The sequence below is a fragment of the Mustela erminea genome, chromosome 2, assembly GCF_009829155.1.
Source record: "Mustela erminea isolate mMusErm1 chromosome 2, mMusErm1.Pri, whole genome shotgun sequence".
In the NCBI taxonomy this organism is placed as follows: domain Eukaryota; kingdom Metazoa; phylum Chordata; class Mammalia; order Carnivora; family Mustelidae; genus Mustela; species Mustela erminea.
Window position 1 is genome coordinate 139,411,022 of NC_045615.1, and position 16,617 is coordinate 139,427,638.

At 51.6% G+C, this 16,617-nt stretch overlaps 1 protein-coding gene across 1 annotated transcript in view; it reads right to left on the minus strand.

The window, feature by feature from the left end:
- Nucleotides 1-6,039: 6,039 nt before the first annotated feature.
- SCFD2 (sec1 family domain containing 2) overlaps nucleotides 6,040-16,617 on the minus strand; it is a 428,274-nt gene continuing 417,696 nt past the window's right edge. Inside the window, exon 9 of the mRNA XM_032334293.1 lies at nucleotides 6,040-7,534. Coding sequence (XP_032190184.1) covers nucleotides 7,442-7,534 — 93 coding nt within the window. The 3' untranslated portion in view covers nucleotides 6,040-7,441. The remainder of the gene's footprint in view (nucleotides 7,535-16,617) is intronic.

A 16,617-nucleotide genomic window follows, 5' to 3' on the forward strand; every position in this document is an offset into this window, starting at 1 on the left:
GCAGAGGCCTGAATTGGTCTTCATTGAAGTGTTCCCATTCTGTCCTTCATACAAAGTGTTGCTCGGCGTCCCCTCTCCTTAGAGCCCTCCTCTAAGGTGTCATTCTTTGCTCGTGATGATGGGGACTCATGTGGTCCGCGTGGAAGGATGCGGGAGGCCCGGCCACTTTGAACACACCGTGCTACACGGGAGCGGCTCCTGAACGGCCCCCCATCAACAGCTCCCAGTGAGAAAAGAGTCCACCTTGGGAAGGCCGCCTACCCCAAGAGGTGAGCCAATAAACCACATGGATGGAGAGAAGCAGCCATCTTGGACAGAAGCATTATCTTCAAGGGAAGTAAGGAAGGTGATGTCCCAAACCTTCCTTACAAGGAGGGTAGTTTTCTATGCTTATGCCTAAGCTAACCTCTGAGAAGGGTGTGTGTGTGTGTGAGTGTGTGTGTGGGGGGGCAGGGAGCGAAATGGTATCCACATGAAATTCAAAAAAGTCTCAGTTCAAAGGCACTAACAAGTTTCTCCAGCTACTTCTTGCTTGTTTTTAGTTTTTTTTTTTTTTTTAAAGATTTTATTTATTTATTTGACAGACAGAGATTACAAGTAAGCAGAGAGGCAGGCAGAGAGAGAGAGCACACGGGGAAGCAGGCTCCCTGCCGAGTAGAGAGCCCGATGCGGGGCTCGATCCCAGGACCCTGAGATCATGACCTGAGCCGAAGGCAGAGGCTTTAACCCACTGAGCCACCCAGGTGCCCCAGTTTTTCTTTATTTGTTAGAAAGAGAGAGAGAGCACAAGCAGGGGGAGCAGGAGGCAGAGGGAGAAGCAGGCTCCCAGCCTAGCAGAGAGCCCAATGTAGGACTCAATCCCCGGACCCTAAGATCATGACCAGAGCCAAAGGCAGAGAGGCTTAACTGACTGAGCCACCCGGGCGCCCCTGTTTGTTTTTAGTTTTATTTTTTCTGTGTGGTTATATAAATGATGTCCAGTGAATAAGAGGTTAAAATTTATGTACTCCACAATGGTCTTCTCCTCATATTCTGGAATTAAAGAAGATGCAGAGTTCTCCTGGGGGCTTCAGCTCAGAAAGGTGCTGAGCAGGGCTGTACCTCCATTAGTGACTGCCACACACCAGTCCATCTGTTCTCCAAGCTTGCGGACCTCTGGGCAGGCCTCCCCTCTTGCCATGTGAGCTTCACTTCCTCACTACCTAGAACGTCATGGCTGCGCCCCACTTTTCCACTCTGCGGCACTCGCTCTCTCATACTTCACTTCAGAAGTTTGGGTGCGTAGGGGGTCTCAGCGTTCTCTTCCTTCCAGGGATATGAAGTGTTACCTGAGTGTGTGTGTGTGTGTGTGTGTGTGTGCCTGCCAGAGAGAGAAAGACCTTGCTGGAAAGCCCCAGGTCCCAGTTCTGTCCAGTGTTTCAGGCTAACTTAAATATTTATAGTTCTGGAATCTACCATATTTTCTTCTCACGAATTTAGCTTCGTGTTTCATTACCTTTGCTCATCTTTTTCATTATTAGTATTTCTTAATCCCTGTGTGTTTATTTTAAAATTTCTGAACTGCAACCATATGGTACAGAGAAACAGCCCTCTCTGGCCTCGGTCGGGGAACGCCTCCTTTGCCACCCGTGGAAGGAATGGGAGGCCCGGGAGTGTGGTGGAGGAAGGAAAGGAATTAGAATTCACTGAGCATTTATGATGTGCCAGATGATGAAGGATCTCCTTTCATCTTTTGAAGAATCCTATAAGGAAGAGAATACTACCACTCCCATTTTAAAGACAAGAACACTGAGGCTCAGATCACATCCTGTGCTTAGGGCCACGCAGGGAGAAACAGGGACTGATTCTGTGTATTGAAACCTGTGTCTGGCTCTATGGGGTATCTGAAATAATTATGTTTTCCACACCAACCCACAGTCCATTTTTAGTTCTTCCTGCAGACAGGGAGAAGGGAGGCTGCAAAGAATTAGGGAGCTGACCCACCTCTTAAGAGGCAGATTCAGAAACCACCGCCCCCAACACACACCCAGGAGTGTCCGAAGCCACAGCCTAGTCCCCGGGCATCCAGCCCCAGCTTCCCAGCAACCCTCCTCCAAGCAAGTGCCCCTGGGTCCTCTTCCAGGGCCTGCCCTTCTCCCCCACCCCCTTCCCTCCATCCTCCTTGGTGGCAGCCCTGGGTTTGTGGCTCCTCCCTGGCCCCAGGCCCCGGGGCCAGCAGCATCTGCGGTTGCCATCAGCCTCGCTCAAGGGACTCCAGTCCCAGGTCGGTAATAAAAGACGCAGGCGGGGGCGGGGGTTGGGGGGGGGGTTGGGGCAGCTCAGCCCGCAGCCCGTCAGCCCCACAACCGGATCCGTGTCTGTCTTGGTGTCTGGCTTTCGAGTTTCCTCCCCGCCGCAAATCAAAACCATTTGGAGTGCTCTGCAGCCTGCCGGGCTGCGCTGTGTGCAGGGGTGGGGGCACCTTCCCGCCAGGCTCCCGCCCGCTCCAGCCTGCTTGGAAGCTGGGCGTGTGCACAGTGTACCCCTTGTTCTGGAGACACAGGAGATTTTGACATTCGCTTTACACCCCAAGAGGGAGAAAACCAATGTGTTTGGTGAACAAGCTTGTGGGCGAAGCCCTTACAGATGAACAACCGAGTAACCCCGGGTCCTGCTTCTGCAGGGGTGAGGGGGGATGGGGACGGCCCTGCAGAGTCTCCCTCTGTAAGTCATCACTGGGCCCTCGGGGGACGGGATGGCCCAGAAGGCGTTAGATGGCTTTATTTATCACAATAAATACACCAGGAAAACTCCTGTTTTCTCCACTCCCTTAAAATCTAAGGAGAGAAGTTTTCTGAAAAGTTCTCACTATCGGGCGCCCGGGTGGCTCAGTGGGTTAAGCCGCTGCCTTCAGCTCAGGTCATGGTCTCAGGGTCCTGGGATCGAGTCCCGCATCGGGCTCTCCGCTCAGCAGGGAGCCTGCTTCCTCCTCTCTCTCTGCCTGCCTCTCTGCCTACTTGTGATGTCTGTCTGTCAAATAAATAAAATCTTAAAAAAAACAAGAAAAAAAGTTCTCACTATCCTCATTAGCTCTGGGGGGGAAGAGAACAGGACTAGGGTTATTACTGGTTGTGGCAAGATCCCAGCCACCTCACCTCCCTTCTCCAAACCCTCCATCATCTGCTTTTGTGTTTAAAGATCCCCTCAAAAGAGAGACAGAGTCTCTTCATGTTTCTCAAGCAGGGACGGTGGACAGCGCTGGTAACACCGGGTTATCTGTTGGTGAGATTCTGTTTCTGGTAACTGGGGTAAAATAAATAATAGTGGTCTGGAGGGGAGCTTGACGGAATTCTTTGTTGTTGGGAAAAACTGCGACGGTCGGGGCCTGATGTAAGCAGAGCCATTCCCATCGGCCCGTCCCGAGCACCTCCAGGCCGCTGGGCCCGGCGCTTGCGGGAAGCGGGCCCCAGGAGGAGTTTGCAAAGGCAGGAGTCGGTCGCTGCATCATCTCTACAGCTCCGTCTGCGGAGTTTATACCGAGTGGCCGTGAGGTCCTTGGCGGAGGGTGTGCATTTTCGAGGGCTTGTTTTGACTCTGGCCAGCCAGCGTTCAGGTGGAAAACTCTCTGAGCGAGGCTGGAGAGAGGAAACCAGCGCTGCTCCTCGGCTCCGCCTGTCACACCACCTCCAGGCAGCCCGAATGCCTTCAGCCCACTTGCATGTGGTGGCCGTGGGTGTCCGTCTCGGGAGGCCCGTCTCAGAAGCCACGCATGCTGCTCCGTGGAAGGGCCTATTTAGCCAGAGCGATTCCATCTTGGATTAAACAGTCATTTTGTTGTTTATGCAGTAAAACTTAAACTGACCCTGCCCCCACCCTCCCTGCCCCAGGGGACTTACTTAAAAGCAAGCCCGGGAAACCAGTCCCAGGTAACAGAGCCCAAATACAAGGGTGGGTCAGACTAGGTGGAGACATCCGATCAGTGGGGACACATACTGTCTTCCTAGCTACCAAGGAGTGTGGGTGCCTTTCGGGTGCCAATTCTGACCAAGGTGATAGGCTGGTTCAAATATCTACTATAGGGTAAATTGTAATTCAATTGGTCACTTATGCATGACCTAGCACGACTGTGCAGCTTTCTCTGTGTTACAATCTCATTGGCCACCTGTGCGTGGCCAGGCCCAACCACATGGTCTTTGCCCTTAAAAGCTAGTCTGTAAGGCAGAGAGGGTCGTCGCCTCTTTGTAAGAGATGGCTCTGGCGGTCAGTTTGATTCTCGATGTTTGGTGCAAAATAAAGCTTTGTTTGACCTTCGCTTTGTATCAATCTCGCTCCTTTAATCACGGACCCATTAGTGGGGGACTTTTCACTCGGCAGTTAGCGTTTCTGGTGGAGGAATTTCTCGTAGGGACATGAGGCCCTGCGGGAGCAGTCATCAGACGGTTACTACTGAGCATGGTGATTCTCACGTGCCCTTGGCCTGCTTGCCCTTATGTGCCATGTTCTTGCCCTTATGCGTCCTCACAACAGCCCGGTGAGGCAGGCCCTGTGACTGTCCCATTTCACGGTCCCCTGAGACCAGGGAAGTGCGCTGTGGGGTCGAAGAGCCCGGGCTGCGAACCCAAGGCCGCTGGCTTGGCCTCTGGGCTCTACTGTCTTGGAAGTCTGGGGGACCGAGGAGTTACCCCTTCTCTATCCTCTCCTTGTGGTCCCCGGAAATGCCTCTAGATTTTCTCTTCATTTGACATTATTCTCCTGTGGAGCCTTGACCATTTTGTGAGGTGACTTGCTTGGCATCCTGGTCGGACCCCACAGCCCTTGGCATCACGCGCCAGCCGCTATGTCAGGGATGGTGGCCGTCTATGTCTCGTGACGTAGGTGCCTTGCGGGAGCGAGTCGTGCTTTCCAGATGGAGCCACTGAGGCTCGAGGAGCCCCACGCTGGGTTTGAGCGAGTTCACACCTTCGAAGGCGCTCGGGAGCGTGATCCGATCCTCAGCCCCTCCTGTTCCTAGGCCCTGAGCCCAAGAAGGAGGCAACCCCGGACAGGGTTTCAGAGGCCCCGTCAAGGGGCCAACATGCCGCCTCCCGAGTCCCTTCTTTTTCCCCATCTGTTGAAGGCCCTTTGTAGGATTTATACCAAGTTTCCATTATGCTCCTGCTTTTAATTCAAGAGCAGGGCTCTGTCCCGCATCTCCTACCTTCTTACTCAAAACGAACTTGAGTCACCATGAACCTTCGCTTGTGTCCGGCGCCTTCTGCCCCTTGGTTGCCCGCCCAGCTCAGTTCCTCCTGGCAGCAGAGATGGAAGAAGGCGGTTGTAAGCCCGACTCGTGGCCTTTCCCCCCAGCACACAGAGACTGCCTTCGGGGGCCCAGCCACGGCTAGATGACAACATTTACAGTCAGGGACCTCCTTCCTGGGTAATTCCGGATTAGAAGCTTTGTGGTATTCTTTTCTAAAAGACAAAATTAACTTGTAAAAAAATACATGAAAGTTGCAAAAGTGTGACCCATGTACGGGTTTGCTGCGGAGAACATTCTGACAATGCTCGACTGAGAGCGGGACTCTCCTCTTCTGAGCCTTCCCGCTTGTACTCGTTGTCACAAGTATCCTTGTTACTACTTGGTAACAGCTTGGTTTTTAGGTGCCTTTGCATACAGACGTGTGGCGTAAGACTTTCCCTCGAGGGGCGCCTGGGTGGCTCAGTTGGTTAAGAAACTGCCTTCAGCTCAGGTCATGATCCTGGAGTCTCAGGATCGAGTCCCGCATCAGGCTCCCAGCTCTGGGAGTCTGCGTCTCGCCTCTCATGCTCTCTCTCGCTGTCTCTCTCTCGAATAAATAAATAAAAATCTTAAAAAAAAAAAAAAGACTTCACCTTGAGTAGATACTCACACAGCCCAGAGGACCGGCAGAAGTCCGAGCTGCTCCGTCTGCGAGAGCCCCAGAGTCAGGGACGTGTCTGGTTCCCTCACCCTCACCGGCCTGGCCAGAACCCAGCAGAGTGCCCGGAACGTGACCCTCAATACGTGGAAATGAAAGAATGCACACACTGACACAGTAACAGCGTATTCTTCTTCTTTTTTTATTTTTAGAAAATATAATTAAATCTCTGCTTTAATTAGCATTTCTTTCAGGCTATCGCCATTTTCTCCCTGACTCAGATTCGAACTCAGATCAGGGGAATGAAAGAAACATGGGGTTTCTATTATCAGTGCCACTGGTGGGAACATACCTGGACCAAAGAAGAAGAAAGGAAGAAGGAGGAGGAGGGGAAAGAGGAGAAGAAGAAGGACTTCGGTGTCTATAAAACCTGCTTGGATTGCATCTCAGAATGAGTTTGAACTTCACAGTTTTTTCATTAAAATAACATTATTCTATCCGAGAACTAAAATCCGAGACACATGAGAGTTTTAATTTACATTTTACTAAAATCCGAGACACATGAGAGTTTTAATTTACATTCTACTTCCCCCACCTGTTTAATCCACTCTAGAACGGTTTTTCAGGTTTCTCTCGTCATTACACACATCTTTTAGAGAGGCTAGTAATTTCCATGAACCGTACACCTACAAATGTATGGGTACCAAGCAGTTCATTTTTGCCAGAGTTCTTAAATAATTTCACTAGTTGGGTCTAGGTTTTTCTGCTAGGACCAGAAGGAAAAGTGAGACAAACCGAAAAGAGAGCTCTCTATTTCAATAGAAACAGTAACTCATAAAAGTCCCAGGGGTTGAGGTTCTCATCTAGACTCCCTGGACCAGATGCCTTAAGGGGGGCCTTCCTTTGGGAGGGGAGGAAAGCTTTTATGGGCAGAAGCAGCCCTCCAGTCAACCTCTCTCACTACTGTTGCACATAGACTGGGGACCCTGCCGCGTGAGCTCGAGGGGACAATGCCGCCCTTTGTAATGACAGGCCCAGTTACGAGGCAGGCAGGCTACCAGCAGGGCCCTAGCTGCTAACCCCTCCCTTCCTTGCCTTTTTCAGCAAGCTCTCAGATCCGATTCGCAACGTTCCCTCCCCAGTTACATAATCTTAAGGGAAACCAAACTTTCTTCACACTCATAATTCTAAAGCACGTCTAATTTCTTGAGCCACTGCAGATCAAATAGCTTGTAAGCTACCAACACTTGCCAACAGGCGTTTACGTAGAATTCAGGAGTTTGTAGCGTGAATCGGGAAGATCATAAACAGAGGGTTAAGCAGAAATGGGAATTATGTCGAATGAAGCCAACTGAGAGACAGTGAGATACCTTCAGAAAAATGAATAAAAATACAATTTTTTTTAAAGACCCATTTGCAGTCCAAGTAAAGCACTTTGCTACACGGTTCTCAAGACGTCTGGGCCAGAATTCCATCCTCCCCACAATTAGCAAGAGGACGTGGGGTCTGGAGGTGTGTCTTGAACGGCGGCGGGCAACAGGACAGGTGTTTCCACCTCGGGCAGGTGTCCTCTTAGCAGCCGCTCAGAAGCCAAGGTCTGGGTGCAGCCGGTCAGTGGCAAACAACAGCTCAGGAATGTTAAGTGGCTTCAGGAGTCGCGTGGACAGCACGATGACCTATCAGCAGGAGGGGACAAACACACCACAGACAATTAGGGAAGCCAGTCCCAGATTATGGGAGGACGAGAAATAAAACACAATGTGTTTCTCCGGGGGAGGGTATGGAGGGGGGCACTGTGGAGAAAAGGCAGAGGGTGGCAGCTTGGATGCCGCTGGATCCCTGGGTCCTGGGTAGAAGGGAGGGTACCCAGGCGGGGAAGGCTGGTCTATGAGACAGCGGGGCTCTGCTTCCCGAACCGTCAGCCAGCTGGCACTGGGAATGGCCGCGCCCAGCCGCCACGTGGGTGCAGAGCTGAAGCCAATCATACCAAAGCCTTGATCCAGTCATTCGACCTCGCTAGAGAGAAGGTTTCTCTCTTCTCCAGGGAGCCTTTGCTCCTTCGGGGAGCCAAGAGAAGGCACACCAAAGGGATGGATGGTGTTGTGGGTGACGGTGGTGATGACTGTGCCAGTTTCCTAGGACCCAGAGCTAGGCGGCTTAAATAAGAGAAATGTATTATCTTAGAGTTCTGAATGCCACCAGCCCACGATCAAGGTGTTGGCCTGGTTGTGAGGGAAAATCAGTTTCATGCTTTCAGTTTCCTTGTGTCTCTGCATGACTGTCTCTCTGTCCAAATGTCCCCTTTTTATAAGGACACAGTCATATCAGATTAGAGCTCACCCTAACGACCTCATCTGAATTCGATTGTCTAGAAAGACCTATTTCCAATAAGGTCAGATTCACAGGCACTAGGAATTCAGACTTGAGCGTCTTTTGGGAGGGGGGCACAAGTCAACCTCTAACAATGATGGGATCAGGATGGTATAGGCCAACGCTTATCGGTTCCTGTGATGTGCCACGCATTGAAGATGATCTCACTTAAAATCCATGTAATCGTCATCACAACCGTATGAAATGGGCACATTTATTATCTCTGTTTTTCAGACAAGGAAAATCAAGTACAGAAAGATTAAATAATGTGTCCAGGGACACGCAGGAGACTCTAGCATCCAAGTGCCTATCCCGTCACTTTGGTCATGTCAAGGGGTCTGGGCAAGGCTGTTTTACTCCTCTAGACCACAGAGACCTTTGGGCCTCTCTGGCCTGTCACTGTGGTGACCCTTCCTGCTTCCTTTGATCTGGACCCTTCCTCTGGGGTAGATTTCTCTTTGTAGCAGTGGAACAACTTACTCCTTGGATCTGTGATGTGCTGGGTAAGGGCTGGGGGCTGGTGAGGTTTTGCACAGGCGGCCGGGTGAGGAGCGGACTCTGGGAATGGAGAAGGAGGTCCTAGAGCCGGAACTCCACAGCTCAGCACCCAAGCAGAGGGGATGGCAGGGTGGGCAGCCGGACCTGGCTTCACCTAGCCGTACTGCCCGGGACTTGCTTGCTGACACTGCACACTTCCCTGTCTCCTCCTTCTGTCCCCCCCTCAACCCCACCACCGCCACATTGTTCCAGGTACACCCAAGCCAATGATGTAACCAGCTCCCAGCTCACGGGTCAGAAACAAGAGTCCACACTCCACTGCGGAGGACCGACAGATGGGGCCGGAGTTGAGGGGGGAAAGAGAGAAGAAAGCATTTTAGAATTTTCTTCTTCTTGTTAAAGAAGTGAGGGCTATTAAAAATTTCCTGTTTCAAACAAAAATCAGCCCTGGCAAGCAGCTATTTTATTGTTTCTTGAAAGAGAACGATCTAAAACAATATATGCCTAATGTCAGCCAAGTTGTATTTTTGGCAGGAAAAGAAACACTGCAATCTGCGCTTGCAGTTGTCCTTGGACGCCAGGGGATGAGAGCTGGAGGGTATCAAGTCAATGCTAGCATCCCCTAATGCTAGAGGCATAGAGACCATTTGAACACGTGGTTTCGGAGAGGGTCTCCCTTGCCAAGCCTAACGGTCGGCTAAGAATGGGGGCGCCCAGGCCAGCACTCTCGTTGGAGCCCTGCAGAGCCCAGCTCCACTGCAGACTGGCTGCGCGCCCCCGGGAAAGCCACATCCCTTGGAGCCACTGTCTGCGTGTCCTAGAAGAAGAACAATAGCCCGAGCTGGTAGCCTTGTGGCGAGGAGTACATAAAGTCGAGTGTGTCCAGCACAGGAGGCACTCAGCCATTGTGAGCTGCTATTTTATCGTGGTTTTGTGATTGGGTCACAGGTCTCCTTTTGAATGGGATAAAAGCTAAGAACTTTCTAGAAAAATACATGTCTGCTCACACACACGAGATTCTGAAGATAGTTGTAGATGAGGTTTGTGTTCAACTAGGAATCATAGGCCACAAGGTAAGAAATCCTCATTCAGATGTTTTTTAAAAATGTGTGCAGAGAAACAGAAGTCCGTCGCACACTCTCCAGAAGTTGACTCTTAGGAGGCAGGAGAGGCCCCTCTCGGCCCTCACGTGACTTGCCGGCCCCCGCCACCACTGCTGAACCTTGTGCTCCTTCCTGAGTCAAAATGGCAGATACCCCTCTGGCTGAGGCAAGGGCAAGCATAAGGGTGGGCGGGAGCCTCCCAGGATGGGTAATCTTGTTGGAAGGACTGAGGAACTTGGAGAGAAAATACTGTCGACTCAGCTGATGACGACACTTCTAGAGCAGTGAATACCCAGGAGAAAGAATCTGTCCCTCAGACGGTGTGCTCGGCTGCCAGCCATGGCTGAAGGACACAGTGGCTTCCATGAGCTCCCCTGAGCTCGATCCAAAGACTGGACCCCTCAGATATGAACAGGCAGGTATCAAGTATGAGGACTGAACCAGGGGGTGACCAGGACATGCGTGGGGAGGGCTGAAAAGAAACCGATGGGAAACCAGGGGAGTGTGTGGAGGGAGCTAGGGGCTCTGAGGAGGCCAGAAAGCTGAGACCAAGGACTGTTGCCCATTGGTGCAGCGGGTAAGAGCACAGACTTAGAAGTCAGACCCTAGCTGGGCCTCATTGTCCTCATCTGTAAAGTGGGAATAATGCTCTCCACCTGCCGTGATTTATACGAAGGTTGCACGTGAACATGTATATAAAATATTTAGCGCAGCTGACAGGCTCTCGAGGGGCAGAAAGGGGTACCTATATGATGGTCTTCATTATTGTCCTCACCTTGACTCTTTCCGGCCCCTCTTGTGCTCCCTCTATCTGGCTCACCGCAGGCCCTGGGGCCAGTGCAGGGAAGGTAGAGTGACCTGAGCATCTTCCCCAAGTATAAATCTGACTGTATTAGACTATATTACTTATCAGCTTAAAATCCTGACTGCCTTCTCACCCCCCTTTGGTATACCCAACCCTCCAGAGAGAACATTCTAGAGCTTCAGAATCTGATGGCTGTTTGGCACTCCATACCCCACCCCCTCACCACCGTACCCCCTTCACCAGCAGTTGGCACCTTCTGGTCTCCCTCAACTATCTGCAGTTTCATGGGTGGAACTTTGTGGATGCTTCTTTACCCAGAACATGAGTCCCCCTACTTTTTGCCTGAAGACCTCCTGGTCCTTCAACAATCTGCTCAGGTATCACCACCTCCAGGAAGCCTTCCAAGACCACCCTTCCCAAAGATGGAGTGTGTTCCCATGGCTGTTGGTATCACACTCTACTCCTTGCTGCCTTCCCTGAGTCTTTCCACTGTTTCTTAGAGCCCAGTGCCTGAAATACAGAGGGTCCTTGGTATCGTGAGTCCGCAAATGATGAAATGAGTGAACAAAGATGAAATGAGTGAACACAGAACAAGGAAGGAGGCAGTGAGTTTAGCAATGGTCAGCAGGGAGTTTCTCACACCGGGAGGCTCTAATGAAAGATAGGTCAAATAGCTCTGGGGAAACTATTTCAAATCAGTTCAACGATTTGTCTAAATTTCCTCCTGGGAAGCACAAGGAGGGCTAATGCTTCATTTACGCTGTTAGAGATGAGGGTCCTTGAGAATTTTCCCATCTTACACATCTTTTCGTCTTCAGACTCATCTGAGCATTTGCAGAGGTTTTCAGCCCACCCAACCAAGGCCTTTCTTCATTGTTTGATAAATATTGTTCTAAATACTCTAAAAAACTAGCCAAACGGGGGACAAAAACGTGGTCAAAAATGAGAAAGGAAATGTTTAAAAGAGTCTGAGAGTGGCCTGTTAGATGTAAGATGATTTTACAGTCATCAAATGTGCGGTGGCAGGCACATTTAGCATGAGCGAATTCCTTCTAGAAAACTGGCTCTTGTCCAGCAGCCGAGGGCACTGACGAAGACTTCCGTCGGTGAGTCACAGCTCCCCAGGGCTCCCCACGGCTCCCCAGGGCTCCCCAGAGCCTCTCGTGTCAGCAGGCCCGGGGGCTCGTGCAGGCTCGTGCAGGCTCGGCCCGGGGCAGGCTCCGACAGCGGCCAGCCCCTCGCCACGCCCGGTCGCCGCGGGCCGTCCCTGTAATCCGCAGGTGCCAGCATCTTGCTGTTCTATTTCTGCCAAACTTGGAGGAAGCAGGGCAGTCCAGGATCTAGATTCCGGATCCATCTGATTTCTAACATTGTGAACTGAGAGGAGCAGGGGATAAAAATGGGTTTTCTCCTTTTTTCTTGTAAACTTGCGAGATTCTTCCCAGTAAAAGTAGCTATTTACAGGCACCGAGAGGCACACTCCTCCCCTTGGTGACCTGCTTTGGGAGCATGGAGCGTGTTCGAGGCACTGCCTACCCCTGCTCTCACACGTGTGTTAAATGTAGAAGGTTTGGGTTGTTAGGCCGTGGGATGGTGGATTAATTCATTACAGGGACGTGACCAAGTTTTCTGGAAAACTCATCGCGAACTGTCTGACTTGCTTTCTTTCACACTGCCGCCGCGGTCAAGGGACTATGCCGCCGGGGTTCCTGAAGAACCGTCAGTGGGACATTTGGGATCATTGCCTCACCTTTGTCCCTTTGGGGGGTTGTGTAGTAAGAAGTCACTCGAGGTGCAAGAAGAAGCAAACCTCACACTGTCCTCACGTGGGAGAGAAGGACAGCACGAGATGAGAATTCGAGGAACGTGTGTACCGCCGTCCAGTACCTGGATCTGCGTTTTCTCTGGTGTTTCTGGTTCTGATGATAAGGTTCTAAGCTAATTCAGGCAACAAAGATAAGTTTAAAACCCCCTTGATGTTTTCCTCAGAGTAAGAAACTTCCAAATAAAATAAATCGAGGGGTGCCTGGGTGGCTTCGTGGGCTGAGTGTCCGACTCTCAATTTCTGCTCAGGCCGTGATCTCAGGGTCGTGAGACTGAGCCCCGTGCCGCACTCTGCACTCACTGTGGAATCTGCTTGAGATTCTCTCCGTCTACCTCTCCCTCTGCCCCTCCCCAGCTCACTCTTTCTCTCTCAAGTAAATAAATACATGTAAAGAGAAAAAAGAATAAAATAAATCTAGACTGAAAACAGAAAATAAGGAAATCACTGGCCTCCTCTCCCTGGGCCTTTCAATCAATTTTAGAATAACCTGGAGCCAGGTTTTAGAGCCAGGATTTAAATAAATTCCGAGCCCCAAGCAAAACTGTGTGTATGAGCATATTCTTGGTCTACTTTGTTTTTTGTTTGTTTGTTTGTTTTAAGATTTTATTTATTTATTTACAGACAGAGATCACAAGTAGGCAGAGAGGCAGGCAGAGAGAGAGAGGGGGAAGCAGGCTCCCTCTTGAGCAGAGAGCCCGATGCGGGGCTGGATCCCAGGACCCTGAGATCATGCTCTGAGCGGAAGGCAGAGGCTTTAACCCACTGAGCCACCCAGGCGCCCCTACTTTGTTTTCTCTATTACATTCTTACTACATATCCAGCTCCAGAAATGTAGAGCTGCTAGAAACTGTGGGTGGGAACATGTGCCCGCCATGAAGAGTAGTGGACGGCAGGCCAACTTGTCCACGGTGCTTTCCTCTGTTTCCTGAGCTAGCCTGTCCCTGTGTCCTCTGGGAGGGTCCCTCCCTGCTGCTCTCCTCCCACAATCTCGGGCTTCTGCGGGCCTCTTGGCCCCCATCCAGCCACAGAGTTCAGCCTGCAGTGCCTTCTGGGCATGGGGCCCCACAACAGGCAGCAAGGGAGATGGGGGTGGGTGCCAGGCACATGCACTCCAGAAGCTTCCTGCCTCACGATTGGGGCTGCTTGGGTACAGTGGGGGGAGCCGTCTCTTCAATCCCTTTTTTTGTACTTGGGACAGAGGCCCATCTCCAGCTGCCCCCATCTCCAGCTGCCCCCTTTTTCTCATGGGCACCTTGACCACAACCGGGGGCAGAATGTGGAGGAAACACACCCTTTTAGAGTGCGACAGCAGTCCTAGACACTAGCAGGTGTGGATGTGGTTTCTGGAGTCCATGTTTCATGCCACCCTTGTCACCTTCTGTGGAAGAGAATTCATTTCTGGATGGGCCTGAAGTGGGTTCTGTGAGTTTCCTTTGAAGAGCAGGTCCCTGAATGCTTTTCAAATTCTTCTCCACGAGGGGCCTGTGCCATCTGAGGGGACGTCTCCCTCCACTTATTCCCACCACGGCCCCGTCAGCGTTCCTGGCACCCTTTCCTCTGGCTGGAGTTCTCGTGCTTAACATCAGTCATTCACTATTAGAATGTAAGTTCCACAAAAGCAGGCACAAGTCTGGCTCCCTCGCTACTCTATCCTTAGCATAAGAACGGCACTTGGCACAGAGTAGATATTCAACGAATATTCACTGAATAATCAGCAAATCCCATGTAGTAGACGTGATGGTAGCTCCTGCACTTGGGTCCCCAAAGCACTCATGTAGATATAGAGAAGGTGTGGATTCACAGGAATTGATACAGAAGTCAGGCTCGTTTTAGTTGCCCATAATGTCAAGAATGAATCAATAGGTTGGTGAATTTTCCAGAAGAGCTACTTTTATCTTATGCTATAATAAATAAGCAAAGTTTCTGATGTTCAGTATTCAGCATTCAATGAACAATCATGACACCCAGCAATCCTGACTCTATTTGAAGGGCTGGGTGGGTCTTTTTTTTTCTTTTTTAATTTATTTTTAGAGAGGTAAGGGAGGGGCAGAGAGAGAGGGAGAGTCTGAAGCAGACTCCGAGCTCTTTACAGAGTCTGACGCAGGGCTTGATCTCACAACCCTGAGATCAGGACCTGAGCAGAAAGCAAGAATCAACCGCTTAACCAACCGCACCACCCAGGCCTCCAGAACTGCTGGGAATAAAATAATAAAAAATCCTGAAGTCCTGAGCTTGGAGAGGAGCAAGCAGAAAAGATCCAAAAGCCGGCATTTGACTCTTGGGAGGCAGTAGAGGCTCCTCTCCTGTCCTTGTGACCTGCTGGCCCCTGCTACCACTGCTGGCCCCTGTGCTCCTTCCTGAGTCAAAATGGCAGATTCCTCCTTGGCTGAGGCGAGGGCAAGCATAAGGGCAAGCGGGAGCCCCTCAGGATGTATAAGTCTTGTTGGCAGGACTGAGGAACTTAGAAACAAAAGGCTATAGACTCCATTGATGTCAACACTCCTAGAGCTGTGAAAAATGAGCCGGAAGAATCCCTCGGATGGTGTTCTGGGCCTTGTTGGCTGTGGGGGAGATGGGGAGGAGTGGGCTCCAACCGCCTCTGCACTGAGCAGTCCACACTGAACCGTGGCTCTCCGTTCCAGCTGAGCATGAGAGGGACAGACAGAGCAGGGCTGAGGACAGCCACCACCCCCGTCACTCTCAGATACACGTCATGGGACTTAAAAGCCTGGGTTTGGAGAGGAGCAGACCCAGGGAAGAACATGCGGCTGAGGGACAGGCCTGATTTGCCTGTAAATTCCTTGGGGCCTGGGAGCTGGAACCAGCGCTAATGGGCAAGGCTCTAAGGAGGCAGATTTGGACTTATCAAGGGGACAGAGTCCTAACAGTAAGGCCCTCTAAGACCCAAGTAGGCTGCAGGGGGAGGGGTCAAGCCCCCATCACTGGGGGTGTTCCCACGTAGACGGGCTAGTCAAGACCGAATACGAGTGTTTGCACACACACGCCCACTGTTCACATCGACGGTCACATCCGAGTCAGCTTCTTGGTTGAGGGGTTGCTGGGTACACAGACTCAGTAGAACCTCTGCCTTTCGGTCAGGTCCCCTGTGTTCTCCAGAGACGTCGAAGTCTGAACCGACAATGGCACCAGGAAGCCCGCCATTTTGCGGACAGCTAGAGCAGCAAGGCCGCCATTTCCACTGCACGTTTAAAGGCAGGCAGGTGCTCCATCCCAGGTTTGGGCCCAGGGAGCTGCGGACCAAGGGCAGTGTGAGCGGGCTAAGGTCTGAGGAAGGGAGCCCCACCTCTGCAGGCATCACTCCAGCAAACATCCGGGTCATCCCTTCCTTCCAGGAGCTTGAAGATGAAGGGCGCTAAGGTTGGAAACGCCTCCCAGGTTCTTCCCTGCTGCCTCTGGGTCCTGCTGGGGCCATTAGCTCCTCGGGGGAACTTCTTGCACCACGGACACACGGCAATCATAGCGGCTCCTTCAGCCCTGAATTCTCTGAGCAGCTCCCTCTGCGGATGACCGAGCCCAGGGCCGGCTTGTAGCAAAGCCTCTGCAGACTCTGGGTCTGGGTTGTCCAACTCGGTTTTGAAAACGGCTGCCTTTTATCCTTCTAGAGCGGGGATAGCGTGTCTGTTGGGGTGGCACAACACAGCACTGCTCTTGGAGCGCTGAGAATTTGGTTCCCCTCGTTAGGGGTTGGGAGAAATGTGCTTTCTGATTGAAAAAAAAAAATGTCTTGCTCAAAAAGGCAACTGCTTGCTAAACAGATCCTTGACATGGCTGAAAGGGTGTTAGATGAGGCAGAATTGACCGCTTGGTCAGAAATTTCACCAGCTGTGGTCAAGGCAGGTGGAAGTAAGAGCAGAAACGGTCACAGCCGATGACCGGTCATTCCCCCGTTCAAGGACTTGCTGCAGCTGCCGAGACGCTCAGGTCCATTCCTCGGCTAGGTGTCTGGAGACCACAGGACCCGGGCCTTCTCTGCCTCACGCGCGGTCTGGCCTGCTCTGTAGCCAATCAGGCCCGCAGACCAGGCTTCCGGAGCTTCTGCCATGTGCTCAGGCTTGGGGAGCCCCAGCCTTTGCCCTTATGGAATCTCCGTCTGCTCAAGGAGACCGGGCAGCGAACAGGAAGCAGGTGGGCACACAG